A 16,799-nucleotide genomic window follows, 5' to 3' on the forward strand; every position below is an offset into this window, starting at 1 on the left:
GATAGTCTGTGAGAATATTGAAAACAGTGTTAATTTAGCGGCTGTGTTTATGCAACTGGCCCAATATATTTATTCAACAAGCTCGTATGTTGCTTCATGGCAATGACTGTCACAAGACTTGATTATTTCGATCACTAATAAATTTACTTCATATTTCTAATATCATACATTATAAACTTCTATAACAGAAAGGAGATTTAAAAGAAATAACAGTTTTATCTCATACCCATTTAAACTACCAAGAACATTTTAAACTGGAAATCCAGGCTAGCATTACATGAAATTGCTATAATCATGTGTGCTTTTCCCCTTAAATAGCATCATATTTAAAATGAAAACCCAACAAGTGAACACATCGTGATGTCAAAGCTTCACTTTTGCACTCCACCAGCTTGTTATATATACAGGTCTAATAAATATTACATTTCTACTTCAAATAGACACATATTGCCAAATGACTGTCATATAAAAGTTAAAATGGCAGGTCATACCAACCCACAGAACAGCTTAACCCCCCCCCCCCAAAAAATAACCCCATTTAGGACCATTAAGATTTGCATTGTGACATTTCTTAGACAATAAGTCACAGTATTACAATATTTTTACTGTAACACTGTAAAACGCACGTGACAATGTAAAGTGCCTCGCAAGTAAGATATCCAAACAATTTTGATCTAATTGACATTCAAATGCCACAATGCAAAAACTGTAGAAAATGTATTTCATTTCCTTTAGGCTTTATCCAAACTAAACTAAAACTGAAACAGATAAGCAGTCGTACAAAAACAGAAACCCACTTTATTTGACAGTGTTCAGGTCTCAGTACCAATGTGCCGGGTAAAAATCAAAAGAAAAGCTACAAACATCCAAGAACAGATATAATTGAGTCTACACAAACTTTATTTTCTTAAAAATACATTACCATAAAATAAAAAGCAATAAAAGATATATATTGGGGATGAGGAAGATAGGGAATCACCCCTGTCTCCTGTGATATACAGCCTGGAAAATTTTGGAACAGGAAATGCATCTGTTTCTGTGTGTGTGTGTTTGTGTGTGTGTGTGTGTAGTGTAGCGGGGGGGGGGCGTGATGAAGAGAGGGGCTTGGTTCACCTGAGGAGGAAGAGGACGACAGCCTCCACACAGCAGTAATGCAGCAGTCACATGGGCACACACAAAAGAGAGACAACAGCCATAGGAAGGGAGAGAGCGAGAGAGAGAGAGAGAGAGAGAGAGAGAGAGAGAGAGAGAGAGAGAGAGAGAGAGAGAGAGAGAGAGCGAGAGAAAAGAGGTAGTAAAGTGAGAGAGGTAGAGCAAGGCAGGGCAGCTATTCTGTCAGCACCTAAGGGAGGAGCACAAAGGGCTAGCTACACCTAAAACAAGCAAAGGTCCTCCGTCATTTCAGTGTGATACCATATTCACCTCCATTATCATTCTCAGTGTGAACGAATGGAGTTTCTCATGTGGCGTGTTTTGTGTTTATGCGCGTGTGGGTTCATCTCTAAAGCGGAGTATCTGCTCTTTTTTTTGGAAATACAGTACTCAGGCATGTTCTGGACAGCAAGAACTGCTTGGCCGGGGTTATGGCATAAGTTACACCCCATAGGGTGAGCGCTCGTTGATCTCCGCTCTAGCCAGAGCATTACTAGGTCACAGTGTGGCTGACTAAACTAAGCACCATAAAGCAAGTCTGAGTGATACAGTAACACAAACCGTGCACAGGTTGAAAACGAACGGCGAGGTAGATTCTTAGCAAGGTGTGGGTGTTAATATTAAAGGAAGCTCAGAGAATCCGCTTGGAACCCTGTTAAGATAAACGCCGCACCGCAGACACACAAAACGGTGGTGAGATCTGGTTCTTTGCGCATCACAGGCCCGTAGGGAAGGGCTCGTATCTACAGTGTGTTTTCGAGAGGGAGCACTGACTCACAGCAGAGCTGTGCTCCGGTCTTGGAGGGTTTAGCTTACACGGCTAGCACAATATACACATATTATTCTTTCAGTCACATTACAAAGAGGAGCCAGACGACAGCAGGTATTCCTCCCAAAACACAGGAGTCTGTTAGCGTTAGCAGCACGGTGTTCTACATTACAGAACAAAGAGTAGCCAATGCTATTACTAGCCAAGAGTTGCAGGAACAACTGCACTCCTGTGCCCTGAGCGTGCGAGGATGTTTATGTGCGAGTAGGTGAGTGCTTAGCTCAGCTTTGGGGAAAAAGGCTTTAGAGATGACCCACCCATCAGCAAGACAATCGACAGAGGGAGATAACAGCAGGCTTGCGAGCGATTCAGAGGAATCAGGATTAATTTAGATTTAAAAGAGTAAAATGTTCAATTGACTGTGTATTTGTGTGCGGATGTGTACATGTGTGAGGACAGGGCAACAGTTTAGTTTTCAGCAGCACGAGGAGCGGGCGCAGAGATGGGAGGTCCCACTGGGACAGGTGGCATCACATCAGGCTGTGTAGGTTGAGGAGGTGGTGGACCTGTATCTGTAGATAACAAAATACGGTTTAATGCAGCTTTAATGTAACATAGCAAAGGACAAAATCTGAAACGGAAAGGATACTCACACATGCCATTGAGTGGTCCAGGGTGTCGGGGTCCCATCATAGGGGGCATGACACCCTGTGGGGGGCCAACTGAGGGAGGTCCAGTCATCATCCGACCTGGCATGGGTTGTCCGGATCCAACCATTGGTCCTGCACCAAGCAACAAGAGACATTTGAGATTTGCTACATGCAGATTCAAGTCATCAAAGCTTTTAGGAAAAGTGCTGACCTGACTGAGGGGCATGGTGGGGACCCATGGCATGATGCATGGGGGGAAACCCAGGACCGGGGTGTCCGGGATGTCCAGGGTGCATGCCTGGAGGAGGGCCGTGTGGAGGAGGTCCATGATGGCCTCCTGCGTTCTGCTGCGCAGCTGCAGCCGCCTGCTGTTCCATTTGCTGACGAGCCTTCATCTCTGCATACTTCAGCTGCTCCATGTGGAATGCCTGTCGTTCGGTCAGGAGCTGCTGTCTCTGGAGCTCCAGCTAAAGACAGACGGAAAGATCCAACTTGAATTCATAACAAGGCACAGAATGATGACTTGACAGAGAGCTCAAACCGATAGAAGCTCATAAAGCATCTTCGAAATGTATAAATATAAACATAATTTGGTGTGTTTTTACATCTGGTCTTTAGAACAGAACAGCAGTACGTTTTAAAAGTGCTCCTAAACAAATCTCTTGTGTGGACAGTCTAGCCAACATCTGGATATCTATATTTACTGCTACATATAAAATCAATGCCTTTTTTCTTCAACAAAGGCAGTGAGAAGCACATTATCCATATTAAGAGAGTTACTGTAGGTCAACTGGTAAATCATGTTGTGAATAACCGAATGGGTCTTCCTCTAAAAGCGCATTTAACTGAAATCAAAGGTGCATTGAATAAATGTTTGGACACTGGGCACATCATTCATGCACTATTTACAGTGGTTAAATTAGGTTACTATATTCAGCTGCATTTAGGCACACATTTTGTGGAGAGCGCTCACAAGACTGGAAGATACACAAGAACAAGGCAGAAAACAAAGAGCATTGTGTTTTTACTACAGTGAATTTTATAAGTTTAACAATTTTAACTGGCTATTTATAAAGCCTATTTTAGGACCATTAATCGCATTGACATTTGTACCATATTCACCATCATCTAATCACACACAGCTTTTATGTTTTGAAACAGCTGGTTGTTATCACAGAAATAAGGCCCAACAGTGCATCCCTGAATGCAGACCTTCCGCGAGGAAAAGCCCTTTAGGTTTGGTTTTAAAGTAAGAAACATTTTTCAAATGTCACAAACAGGCAAATTGGTTTAACCATTTGTAAATATAATGTCATATGTTATTTAAAGACATATATATAATTAATTTTCGTGTGATATTAAACTGCCCCTCTCAAATTGATTGCAGCATCCAGGTTATTATCAGTTTTGAGCGGTTGTTATTTGAAAGTGGCCAATCAGAATCAAGCATTTAAATGAGCCATGTAATAACATTATGTAACGCTTGACAATGAGGAAAGAAAAAACGATTGTTGTGTTAATGACCTTAAAAATATTTTTCATGCGTTTATCGGACTAAATTAATCGCATACGTTAACGTTGGCAGCCCAACTTAAAAACTATGCAAGAAACAACAAAATTAGCTATACATTTGAACATAATATCATTCTATGTACTTAATTTAGAAAGACAGCTTTCCCTAGACTCACCGCTTCTTTCTCACGATCCATAATGGTCTCTAGTTCCTCAAAGTGTCTGAGTTTAATCTCCAGCTTCTTCATCTGAGTCTCAACCAGCAGAGCCACAAGAGACTTGATCTTTCTCTCCTCCACTGCTGCCAGGTGCTGAGACAAAATAGAGAGACATTGAGATGTCGAATGAAATGAACTTGGCATTATAAAAGGCATTAAGACTGGAACCACCTGCTTAAAACTGTTAGTGCAAAGTCAGTCAAAGAGTTCTTAAATATCAAGTCCATGCATTGGATGCGTCACCTTTGCTTTGGTAGCAGCAGATGCCAGAGCAGCTGCAGCAGCGGTGGCAATGTTTCCCTCTTCAATATCCAACTCAAGCTTCTTTCCTTCCTCCTTCTCCACCTTTGCCTCTTTCTCTTCCTCTGTTGTCTCCATGGCCTCCTCTTTGTCTTTCTCTAAAAACGAGAGCAAACATATAGCACATCACCTTCCTTCATCAATGCATTGTTCTGTTTACTTCAAACACATTTTATGTAAGCAGTCAGGCATATCTATGTTAAATGTGCCAGAATTATTAGATATCAGTGTGATTGTTCTGTTTGGTAGATCTTTAAAGACCTAAGAGATTAGCCATGCACGAGAAACCAAACAGCAGACAAGACTGTGAAACTCTGCAACAGTCTCAGCTGTCAGAATCTGTACCTGCTGTCTTTGTTTCTCCACCTTCGCTCTCTTCCTCCTCCTGCGGCTCAGACTTTTCTGTCGTCTCGCTCTTTTCTTTTTCTGCCTCTGCCGGCTTCTCCGCAGACTCGCTGGGCTTCTCCGCTTCATCTTTGGACTCCGCCTGAGTCAAATATCATGAGCAATGCATATAAAGTTTAAGTGTCTGTATGACAAATAAATCACATGGAAATGTACATCTGGCTTCCGGGGGCGGGACCAAAACTGACCTTATCTGGCTGCTGGGAGTCAGAGTCTGTGTCCATCTTCTCAGTCTCTGTTGTCTCTGTAAGGAGAAAAAAAAAGACAATGATTAGAACAAAGCACATCACATCAAAAACATGAAATCAGAAGAAAAAAAATGAAATCAATATTAAACGTCTATAAAAAAGAAATTATTCACATTTCCTCGATCATAATTAAAAACATAAAATTATCCCCCATGTCAGATTTGGTCCATATGTAAGTGTGGAGTGAACGGTGCAATGGTGAACTGCAGGGTGTAAATAACAGCCCTGCCTGAGAACACGCGGTGCCATAGCCTCTGTCGACCTATTACACTGAACTCTAAAGCACCTGACATATAAAAAACACACAGCCATTAGATGGGACAGCATGACATAGAAGAACCGCTATGAACAAACAGAGCATCACAGCTGAATGAGGAAATTAGGCACAAATTGAAACCAAAGCTTCATCGAGCAGCTATGTTTTGAGCTTTTAGTGATAAGGTGTGTGTGCGGCAAAAAAAAGGTGGCTCAACAAGTCACACTAGGTCACACTTAACTGACCCAGTTTCAACCCCTCCCACACTTGTGCGCCCCATCTGCCAGTGCTGTATCGAGCCACGGGCAACCATTGTTTTCAGAAGCACAATCGCATCTAGGACTAGAATGTCTTACACGATATAGATTTCAGATCAAATTAGCCAAATCCTTAAAGCGCATAGGTTAGCATGGGGGAAGTTTCTTTGTAGCATACATATTTAATTTGAATTTCTAGATCTCGACAAGCCCATCCACAGCTGATTAGGGTCAATGAGTTCTTCGCAAACCCTATGTCTTATGTGATGGTTCAAACATACTAATCTGATGCCATCTGGTGGCAGCAGTAGGTATTATACAACACACCTGTCAACCATAATGAGTTTTCTGACTTTATTGTAATGCAAGTAGTTACCCGTCTTCTCTGGTTCCTCGGGGGCAGTGCCAGCAATACCGCTGCTCTCCAGACCAAACGAGGGGTCCACTTTACCCGTGTTGCGGGCTGCCTCCTGCACCTTCTTTACGTGAGCCTCCACCAGCTCTGTCGGCACCTCCTCACGTACACGAGAGAACTCCTCTACAAACACAACGTCCAGTAATACCATATTAAATCACAGGCATTTAAATCGACAAAAGAGCTCAATGTAGTACTGCATATTGATATTGGAGAAAATGTGTAAAAAATGTATACATAACAGGGACATACCTAGAGCTGCTTTGGCAGCAGCTGCCGCCACGCGTGGGTCAACCACGGAGGCGAGAAACGCAACAGTGCTCATGACTGGGTTTCCTGATTGGCTGAATGGGATCGGCTGGTAGGCCAGAGGTCCTAATGAGGCCTCAGAATTCTCAAGGTAAGGATCCTCTATTGGCAGTCGTAGGAAGTGCAAGATGCACTCATCCTGAGTACGGCTGCCCACATGCTCCGAAACCTTGTTCCAGTCATCCTTATATATCTCAAGAGCCTGGAAATACAAGCACAGGTACGATATAAGAAAAAAAAGAAGAAAATGGCAGAATAGAAAGTAAAAAAAAAGATGGTGGTCCCAAAGATCTGAATCAGAGTCTGATCTTACCTCCAACAGAAGCAAAGTTTCTTGCTCGGTCCAGTCTCTGCCACCAGCAGTTCCCTTAATCTGTAAAGCAACAGAAATATTATCACATCCTGAGCAGTGGAAGACACGAAGAATTACAGCAGCTATAAGAACAGGAGCCACTTGCCTTGAGATTCTTCTTTGAGTATATATCTGGACGGAGACCAAAGTTCTGCAGGTCGGTAGGTTTGTCTTTGCCCTTTTCTGGGAAGTTCAGCATCGGCTGGGCATTGGGAACCTGCAGAAAACACCAGAGAGTTTATGACACTGCATCAGATTCACATGCACTAAGACAGAGGACACACAAAGGCTATGGGTTTAAATTCTAACAAAAATTGAACAGGACCATAAATTGGTTCGGGTACAACATTTAAATGCCATGAGAAAGCTTGTTTTAAACCTCACCTGTGGGGGGCGGTGATGCAACGGTACCAAACCAGAGGGAGTATCAGCCAGCACATTGAAATGTGGGGTCGGTGGTGGACCCATAGGGAGGGGTCTACTGTCTGCATCAACCTGGTAGTTCACCAGTCCCCACTGCTCCAGAAAGGCATGAACCCTGGGGAAAAACACAAATATTAGTACAAAAAAATAAAAGCCTGAAAAAAACCAAAGAAAAAACACAGGACCATGAACGAGAATTCTAACCTCATGACCGCACACACATCTCCAGTGAGGTTCCTCCTGCAGGAGGTGGAGGTCAGGTACTCCTGAGGATTCAGACGGTACGTGTCGATCATGAAGTTACGATAAGCCAGATATCTGTTAAAAATGGTTATAAACAGAACATAACAGTCAAGACAAGTACGCATTCAGGATAACAGGATAGCAACTCATCAGCTCATTGATGCAGCTTTCATTTAATTGATTATATTTCTATTTTAAGGAAAGATTAAAGATACAGTTTATAAAATATGCCAGTAGAGGGCTCACATTCAAAACAGATATGTTCAAAACAACAACGTGAACGAGAAATCATGTTTATGGATGTAAAGTAATAAAGTTTAAGAAATGTTGCGTTTGATGACGTGATTTTATTTCATTATAATGAATTCGATGTCATTCGATGTCTATCCAAAAACCATTACTGCTTGTTCTGGTGACTGCCATACACGGTCGGTGTCACTGGTTACAATTTTCTCACTATTTACAAATATTTAGAGAGAGTCCTCGAATGAACATTTTTATATTTTACGGCAAAAAAGTTGCAAACTGTATCTTTATGAGCGGTTAAGTCTCGACTTACATCTCTGGAGTCTTAGATTTGTTTTTGCCATTGAAGAACTCCGGTAGGGCACGTCTTTCGATTTCATGTATGCTGGAAGAGAATTTCAAAGTTAATAGATCTCATACAGTTACCATAAAGCTCCCAAAGTAGATCAAACATGTTTAACCTCCTGTCTGTATTGTGAAGTATAAAACGTAGCTATGATTTATTAATAATTTCTCCTGCTGTTTCTAAAGCCGATAAAGTCATTACATTTCACTGAAACATTTTATTTTCACAATCTGGCAGATAAACATTTTCCACAAGTATTTCGCAAATGGTAATTGTTACCTGCCTTATGTGTTTAACACTACATCTGTGCAAACAACCAAGTAGAAAAGCAGCACGACAGTGGGATGGATCCCATACCTGTTGTAGTCAAACCAAGCAGCATAACTAGGGATAATAATGTGATGGGTTTGCTCAGTCACGTTATCTTCAGAGTCGATTAGACGATTGATCGCCGTTTTGTCTTGTTCGTCATCCTCCTTTCAAATACAGATTATGAAAATTTTAATAAAACATGAAAAAAAAGAGAGTATTGGTTACAGAGCCAGGCTGTTAAAAACAGAACACTGTGAATCTATAAGATAACAGAAACATTTCCATTCAACAATCATTTCTACCTTGCCACCAGAGGTTACTGAATCATCTTCCTGGTCACCTAAAACAAAAAACAAATTCACTCATTCATTCCCAGTTCCTTGGCAATACATGTCAGTTATGCCTGCAACAAACCATACAGAACACTTACCCAAATCTGTGACTGTTCCCCCTTTCACTGGTGTGTTCTCGCTGTCTTTTTTCTGACTGACTGCAGGCGGAAAGAAAGAGCACATTAGGGATGTCAGACAGACAATTTAATAACGTTTAAAAGCTTTCCATGTAAAGTAGGACAATGAAAGTAGGGCTGTAGCCACAGTGTCTATTTTAGTCATGCACTGAATCTTGAGAGGCTGCACAGAAGATTCAGTGTTTCAATTTATGAGAATAAAAGCTCGAATATGCGCAGGTAATGTAGGCTTTTGTGAAAATGGCTGTATGTCAATGTTTATTATTAATCTGAAGTCACATTAGGACTTTTCACACTGTGCTTAACCTCAGGTTATACTCATTCTTAGCACCGCTTTAAACCCCGTGTAAATGAACGTGTCACACTTGTAATTTTAAGGTGGGGTTATCCCCACATTTTACCTGGGGTTATGAGCAGAGTTAGCACTGCTTTTGGAGGGTTAAACCTGCATTGCGGTTCCAAACGCTTAGCAATGTACACCTATCAAAAACTGTACAGCGTTTACCTCATTTCACAAGCTGTGCACTGTCACAGAAACTCTGTGCGTTGTGTAAACAATCCTTTGAGGGTTTTTTTTTGAGTAAGTAAGGTCTTAGAAGATTTAAAACAGGCAAAAATGATTTGCGAGGCATAATTTTTTTCCTGAGGCGGAAAAACGAGGTATTCGGTTAATTAAAGTAACCACACACTATTTTTATTCAGTCAGTTTGACATTGCAGTATTTATCCAATCATGACTGTTGACACCGTAAATATGCAAATAAGAATGTGAACACAGGGTTTAATGATGTACAGCGTGATACATCAGGTTAAGAATACCCCAAGGTTATCTCTAAACCCCTGGAATATTATAAGCATGTGAAATGTGACACAGATAACCCAGGATTCTGTTTACCTGGCGTTAAGAATAACCCTGGGTTAAATATTTCACATGTGAGAAGCCCTATTGAGTCTATCATGTATAAAATATATAAGATCTAGCAACCTCTAGCAACACCGGGGTACGATTAAGTGTAAAATGGTGACTTAACAAAATTCCAACATACAACCTTGCGGGTTATCATCCAAAATCATTGCTGAAGCACCGCTTCAGATTTGTGGGACTAATCAAGAGCCTCAATAAAACACCAAAACTTACCATTTTTTGCCAATGAAACCTCCTCCATTCCTGGCACAGGGGATGGATCTTCCATATCCTTTGTGAGATCTTCATCTTGCTCATCGTCATTCTGATGTCCACGGCGCCTCCACTGTGATCCAGGATTACTGTTTGAGAAAGAATAGTTAGCCTCTTAAAAAATTTGGTCTTTAAGGTTCAAAAAGAACTTCAAGAAATGTTCCTAGAAAAACTTCATAGAAATGTCAGCACTATGTTTATTTTTAAACTTGTTTTTTTACTGTGCATAGCATAACAGGATACTAGTACGCTTGTTCTTCATGAGAAAACTTACCCTTTCTTGCCCTTCTTGCGAGACTCCACAGGAGTGCTGGGTGGGGATGGAGAGCGTCGCCTCTTCTTGCCACCGACCAGAGACTTGCGGTCCTTGCGTTCGGGTGTACGGGAAGACTGATCAGAACCATGGTGGGGTGAAGGATGAGAGAAAGAGCGAGAGAATGAGAGAATGGAACGATCTTACACACAAGGGGGAGGGAGGTGCTGAGGGGAAATGCGGGAGGGTGAGGCACGTGAGGGTGAAGCAGCAAGGAAGAGCTTGAGAGGATGACTGACAGACGCACAGACAATAACAAAACGGCTCCTGCCGGGACCTACCACTTCTTCTCCTGGGAAGATCCGCTGGCGGAAACTCACAGGCTTCTTGTTTTCATCCACTTCGTAATCTTCCTCGTTCATCCACTCGTTGAAGTCATCCGTGTCCATGACCCACTTAGCATGCACCTGAGGGCATCGGAGAGCATACTGAGCAAATTCTGGAAAATTTTATCTTGATGCAGGGCTGCATCACTTAAAATACAAATCCCAATGTGTGTCACATTGTACGGTATTATAGTTTAGTGATCTAAAGCGACAGCCGAGCGTTTATAGAAACACGCCTACCCGCCACGGTTTCTCAGAGCTTGGTGGATCCTCAACATCTCCATCCACCTCATTTGTTGACACCCATGTGTCATAACTGCAAGAATAACAAACCCATGTGCAAACTTTGATGAAAAACAGCACTTAAAAGAGGAAGTTATCATACAGCTTCAGAGGAAAAGCTTATTTTTTTGAGGTAATGATCACACAAAATCAATACAGGGCTCCAGACTGCGAAAAAAAGTTTGAACTTGAAAAAAGTTTTCAAGACAGCTTGAGCATTTTTTAGTATTCGCGCATGTGCGACCGGCAAATTTGAATTTCTTCTAGTTTTTATTTAATTTGGAAAGACGAGAAGAGACGCCAGCCCGCCACCAGTGCAGGCTGTGTGTGAAAGTCAACTGCACGTCAATGCGTGGGTCACTCACAAGTCACTGATGTTTCCTGCTGCCGCGGACATGCACAATCCAGATCCTCATTGACAAGTTTACAAACACAACATGAGCGCATTACTACGAGTTGCTGTTTGCGGTTTAAAATGACTTAATGTGTAGGAGTTCAGAAAACATAATTTATTTGTGGATTACTTGAGAGACATCACTGAATCATTTCAAATCAGTCCACAGCAAAAATTAACAATGTTTAGTTAAGTTTTATTTGACGTTACGTGTTGTGAGCATGAGGAAAAGTGTCCTTAATGCACAATAAAATTATTGTAAGAATATAACATGAAGAATTAAATTTTGCTTTAATGTGCAACACTGTAAACAATAAAATTACACACTTTTGGAGAAGCACAATTTTTTTTAGGTTCAATTCAGATTACAGTATCTCTATTTAGCACCAATCAATAACAAAGCTGCTCTGTAGACATTGCCTCTTTTTAAATAAGCAGAACCAAATCTGCTGTCATCAACTTATTTTTCAGTAATACAATTATTTTGGGGAAGATGTGAATAAATGCATTGCTGAATGATTTATGGTGAGCCCCGATTTAAAAAAAAATAAGTCAGGGGCTACAGTGCTCCTAGTAAAAAAAGTGAGTCTGGAGCCCTGCAATAGAATGTTTACTTTTGGATGCACTATCCCTTTAAAATCGTGCATAACCATAACATCCCCCTACTAACCTGTCAGGGTAATATCCCCAGTGAACCAACACCTGTTTGTCTTTGCGCATGACAGGACGCAGCCACTCTTCTAAAAAAAAGAACCACAATTAACATGGTCAGGTCAATGAAAACCAGACTCCAAAAAGAATGGACCATTGGTGACAGTGGGTGATATTCACAATATGCAATTTAAGACACTTTTAGAAAAAAAAAGACCAACCTTCTTCCAGCTGGGCCGGGGATGGGTAGATAATATGTGTGGCCTTCGACTTATCTTCAGCGATAGTTCCCTTGAAATGCAAAAAACAACAACAATAGGACATTGAAAACATGAATAACCAAACTCTAATCCATGCAAACCTGAAACGTTCTAATACCTGATGTCTCTTGATGATGTCTTTAAGCTTATTGGCTTGCTTTTGCTCCACATCAGACACAATATACACAATAGGTCGAGTCAACGTGTTGTTCTGCAGTAAAGATCAACATTTGTATCAAGACCATTCAGAGACAATCCAAAGCTCCATTGACACTGAATCCCATTATGAACGTATGAGTGGGGCACTAAAAAAGGGTCACTACCTGAACAAGTGTCTTCTCAATAGTCATAAACATCTCCACATTTCTGTCCATTCTGGATGGGTTCTGGAGATCAAACCTCCTCCTGAAAAAACGCACAGCAATTCATCGTACAGGTGGTAAGCATGGCATAATTGTGTTTGATTGAACTAGTTTTTAGGTTTATAGAAAAGCAGTTGCTTTTTGCTCATCACCATCTTCCTTTGTAACTCTCCTGATATCTTACTCACCAGCCCTGCTCGCTCTTGAACTTGTATGCAGACCCAAGAATGTGACATAGAGCTCCAGCAGATTTGAAGTCAAGAAAGCTCTTTGCCTACAAGAACAGAAAATAAAAAAACACAGCTTTAATATGGAATTTCTAAATTTTCAAGCAATACAATCGTTTACTTTCTCATTCATTTTATGCTGAATTGTACAACAGCAACCTCTGTCGATTCATTTGAAACAGAGACAGATGAACACGTTAATGTGTGTAACCGATATGAAATGCTAAATATGCACAAAGAAACTTACTGGTAGCTTGGTAAGGGCAGGATTGCTGACTCTACGCCCAAATGCATCTTCTTGAAACTGCAGCAATTGTACCACCAGCGCAGCCAAAGATTTGTTCGTAGGAGAGTCGGTTTGGACATACTGAGGAACAAAAACAGGAGACTGATCAGGCACAAATCTATATTATAATGCGTTTCATACACCTACACAAGCGTCCTTAGCACCAGATCGACAGACAAACGTTGAATATAATAAACGTTATTTAATCCCCATAAATAAATACATTTAATTAATAAATAATAACTGACTTGTGCTACCACGGTCCACAACTAGTATTCAAAAGCTTATTTAAGCACGTGTTTATGTTTTGTTTTTGTTGTGCAGAGAACTACCGTAACACTCGTCGTGGTAGAGCTATGTTTTTTGGACACGTACCATATAGGAAATACATCTGTTCTCCGACATGCAAATTGTCAGTACATATAAATATATGACATAGTAACATGCTCATCACTTCGATAAATTTTAAGTGTCAAGAGTATCATGATCTGAGAACTTTGTAAACTGTACTTTGGTGCAACAACAGTACATTATGTAAGGAACACATCAGGGTATGCCATCCTAGAGCACAATGATTACTTTTTATTATACCAAAAAAATGCCGTGAAAATGTGTGAATAGAGACACAGCCCACTAGATTTTAAAACAGCAATCATCATGGCAGCTCTAATGTTAGCACAAGAGCTAACTGAGAAGCCCAAAACATTGTCACTCAAAACAACACAACATTCAAACTTCTCAATAATAACGTCAGTTTAGTGCTCGAATGTCATCTTTACACCACTCCGATTTGACTCCTAAGTAGAACCAACTATAGTCACGAATAAACTAGTAAAACGAGCGCGTAACGCTTCTCGTAGCCATTGTGTGGTGCGCGCGCCCCCATTCAACGGACGCCGCACGAGCTGCAGACCTTTTTGTAATGTTTCCCGATCCACAGCCGAACCGTCTCCAGCTGGGACACCGTTTCCGAGCTCTCCCAGTACTTCGAAGACGGTCCTCCGTCTTTCTTCCGTCCGATCGAGGAACCGGCCCCTGCTTGACCGGCTGATGGTCCTCCGGATCCCGTTCCGCCCGCTGCAGTCGCCGCCGTCGCCATTGTTTCTTTATTAGCGAGAGAGGCTAGACAGAGTAAAATGTTTTAAAACGAAACTGCGCCTGCGCAACCGTTTACGATGGAGTCGTTTGCAGGGGAAATCTCGCGATATGTCCGTGTGTTTCGAAACGAGATAAAACAGCGCCACGATGTGTTTGTTTCGCAAAATTCAAGGACATACATATACACGGAGAGGAACATATTCTTTTTGCCCTATTTGTCAGGTTTTTCAATGCATTATTTATTTGTTAACATGTTAACAGCCAGTGAACCACTAAAGTTGACTTAAAAAATCACAATTAAATCATGACAAACAATATGATTAAAGACAAAAATAAAGGTCCAAGCCTCTAATATCTGTCCAATGTTTTTTACAATATGAATAATGTATATTGTGACAATTAAGTGATTTGTTGGTTAGCAATAAGGACTGTATTCTAGGCATGAATTACAACCATTTAAGTTTGGAAGGTGAATTTTTGATGTATGTTCTCCATATATTTTGTAAGAGGTTATTTGCCTCCCAACACACAGTCCACAGCCTTATAGATTACAATGCACAGACTGCAAAAAGTCTGAGTTTCTGTCAGTGTATTGTTTGAGGGGTTAAACCTTATAAGCTATCATGTAAAATAGGTCAGATTGGTCATAAAGGTTATAAAAGGTCTCCATCCCTTTCAAAGAAGTTAATTGCTTTGTTTTGTATTTAATTTAGCTAGAGATATGCTATCTATTTTTTAATACAAATATTAAACTGGTTAATACAATACAAATGGTTAATACAAATATAAACTGGTTGTACTGTCCTTACTGCATGTTTATCTTTGCCTTCTCTTGGCTTTCTCAGGATCATTGTATGAAAATCACTGTTATGTCGCTGTCTTGCATGCACTGCTGTGTCCTTTGACAAATTCAGCTGCCATTGTTGTAAACTGATACGTTGCCAAGTTTACTAAGTTTGAAATTCGGTAGAGAAAGTTAAAGTTTGTGCTCTTACTGTCCATTGAGTTATGAAAATCATGCACGTCTATAAAAATTATATTTAAACTTGAATTTTATTGTTCTTATTCCAATGCTAAATTCATAACATTCCAACATTTCACTCTTAATTTTTTCATCTGCTTTAAATGACATGCACTGAACTGTAGCCTTCAAAAGAGGATATTAACCAGAAACACATTAATAGTCGGTTGCTGTTATATTATAGCATTTCTTTACAACAAACAATACATTTTACAGTTGTTATATTGTTTATCTCAGATAACCTGTTTAGATAAAAGTCATGCCTTTAAAAGTCATTCAAAAGTGTGTATTCATAGCTGGCCCATTGCTTGCTTTTGTTATTAACATGGTGGGGAGCATCTTTCACACTTCTTACTCTTTACAGCATATTGTCGTTTAAAAAAAGTGAATTCTGAGACTTAAATGTGTGAGTTAAACTTATTTTTAGACAAAGTTATTTAAAAGTTATATGAAAAAGTTAATAAATAAATGTATCTTGATGTTCTCACAGGACATTGGAAATGTGCATTTTTTTCCTTCTTTGTACATTTGCAATGCCTTGTATTACAGAAACAACGACTGCTAAACTGTGAAGTAGTTTCAATATTGCATATATGTTATAACCAATACAAATTAAGATATCTTAATCTTAAATACTTAAATGATAAATAAAAAGTTAATTTAACCCACTATTGTAATTATTCTTACTTACACATCATCTAAGCAAGCATTTCATTACCAGAGAAAGACAAAACAGTAAAAGGTATATTTAATTATTTTGCGGTTCAATGCTCTATCTTGAACTGAAGAAAAGCTTTAGATGTAAGTAGTGAATGTAAGAAGAAAAAAGGCATAAAACAGTTAAGAATAAATATTTCAAACATACCTCATATTTTTAGCATCCAATTGTTTTGTTGTTGCAGGAGAAAATGTGGCTTAAAGAGGAATAGCAACAGAGAGTGTCCCGTATGAGCACAACTTTGCATCTAATGCTATTGATGGGAATATAGACAGTACTTACTTTCATCATGTTCCTGTACCAAAGAATTCCTCAATCCTTGGTGGAGACTTGAGCTCCTAAGTATTTTCAGTGGCAATTACAAACAGGGGAGATGCCTTTTCTGGGGCAGAAATCAGAATTGGAAACAATCTGAGTAATGGCAATGATAATTCCAGGTAAATGATTTCAAATTCCAATTAATGCATTTTTTTGAGAATTTACTGCAATACTGAGAATTACAGTTGCATTTAAAGTGGGCATCAACAAAATAAACAAACATTTTGTAGCCCAAACATAACTTCCGGTAGACCTCCGCAAAGAATCAAGAACCGTTGGGTAGTTTTAATTTAATTTAGTAAAATGAATATAGAAAAATCCTATACATTTATATGAATGAAAATTTAATCTAAAATAAATTGTTATTTTAAAACCAAACATAACAGTTACCTTCAGGCCAAGCCTGTCATATTTTGTGATTCATTTTTTGTTTTTCTATTTTGTTTTTATAATTAGTTGCTAATATTTTCAGCAATATTCAACAA

General features: G+C 39.9%; 1 protein-coding gene across 2 annotated transcripts; it reads right to left on the bottom strand.

Moving 5' to 3' along the window:
* Window positions 1-882: 882 nt before the first annotated feature.
* smarcc1a (SWI/SNF related, matrix associated, actin dependent regulator of chromatin, subfamily c, member 1a) lies at window positions 883-14,305 on the bottom strand. Of its 2 annotated transcripts, none has more exons than XM_056762617.1 (28): window positions 14,073-14,305; window positions 13,121-13,240; window positions 12,835-12,920; window positions 12,608-12,689; window positions 12,403-12,495; window positions 12,246-12,315; window positions 12,044-12,113; window positions 10,938-11,013; window positions 10,653-10,778; window positions 10,333-10,424; window positions 10,020-10,147; window positions 8,844-8,903; window positions 8,716-8,753; window positions 8,459-8,577; window positions 8,069-8,140; window positions 7,471-7,584; window positions 7,228-7,381; window positions 6,950-7,060; window positions 6,805-6,864; window positions 6,435-6,693; window positions 6,144-6,305; window positions 5,195-5,250; window positions 4,947-5,088; window positions 4,545-4,699; window positions 4,260-4,394; window positions 2,783-3,038; window positions 2,575-2,703; window positions 883-2,493 (listed from the first exon to the last, which is right to left on the bottom strand). In XM_056762617.1, exons 1-28 carry the CDS (start codon window positions 14,256-14,258, stop codon window positions 2,390-2,392), a joined length of 3,255 nt encoding a protein of 1,084 aa, XP_056618595.1. In that variant the 5' UTR covers window positions 14,259-14,305; the 3' UTR covers window positions 883-2,389. The 2 variants fall into 2 exon arrangements, with proteins under 2 accessions (XP_056618595.1, XP_056618594.1); XM_056762616.1 differs by having other exon boundaries at window positions 10,333-10,448.
* Window positions 14,306-16,799: the final 2,494 nt, after the last annotated feature.

The sequence above is a fragment of the Triplophysa dalaica genome, chromosome 12 (genome assembly GCF_015846415.1).
Source record: "Triplophysa dalaica isolate WHDGS20190420 chromosome 12, ASM1584641v1, whole genome shotgun sequence".
In the NCBI taxonomy this organism is placed as follows: Eukaryota; Metazoa; Chordata; class Actinopteri; order Cypriniformes; family Nemacheilidae; genus Triplophysa; species Triplophysa dalaica.

Coding starts and splice junctions, on each gene's coding strand:
- smarcc1a (XM_056762616.1), bottom strand. CDS start 14,258: ATGGCGACGGCGGCGACTGCAGCGGGCGGAACGGGATCCGGAGGACCA. Junction 6,306..6,434: donor TGCTGCCAAAGCAGCTCTAG/GTATGTCCCTGT, acceptor TTGTGTTTGTAG/AGGAGTTCTCTCGTGTACGT. Junction 4,395..4,544: donor CTGCTGCTACCAAAGCAAAG/GTGACGCATCCA, acceptor ATTTTGTCTCAG/CACCTGGCAGCAGTGGAGGA.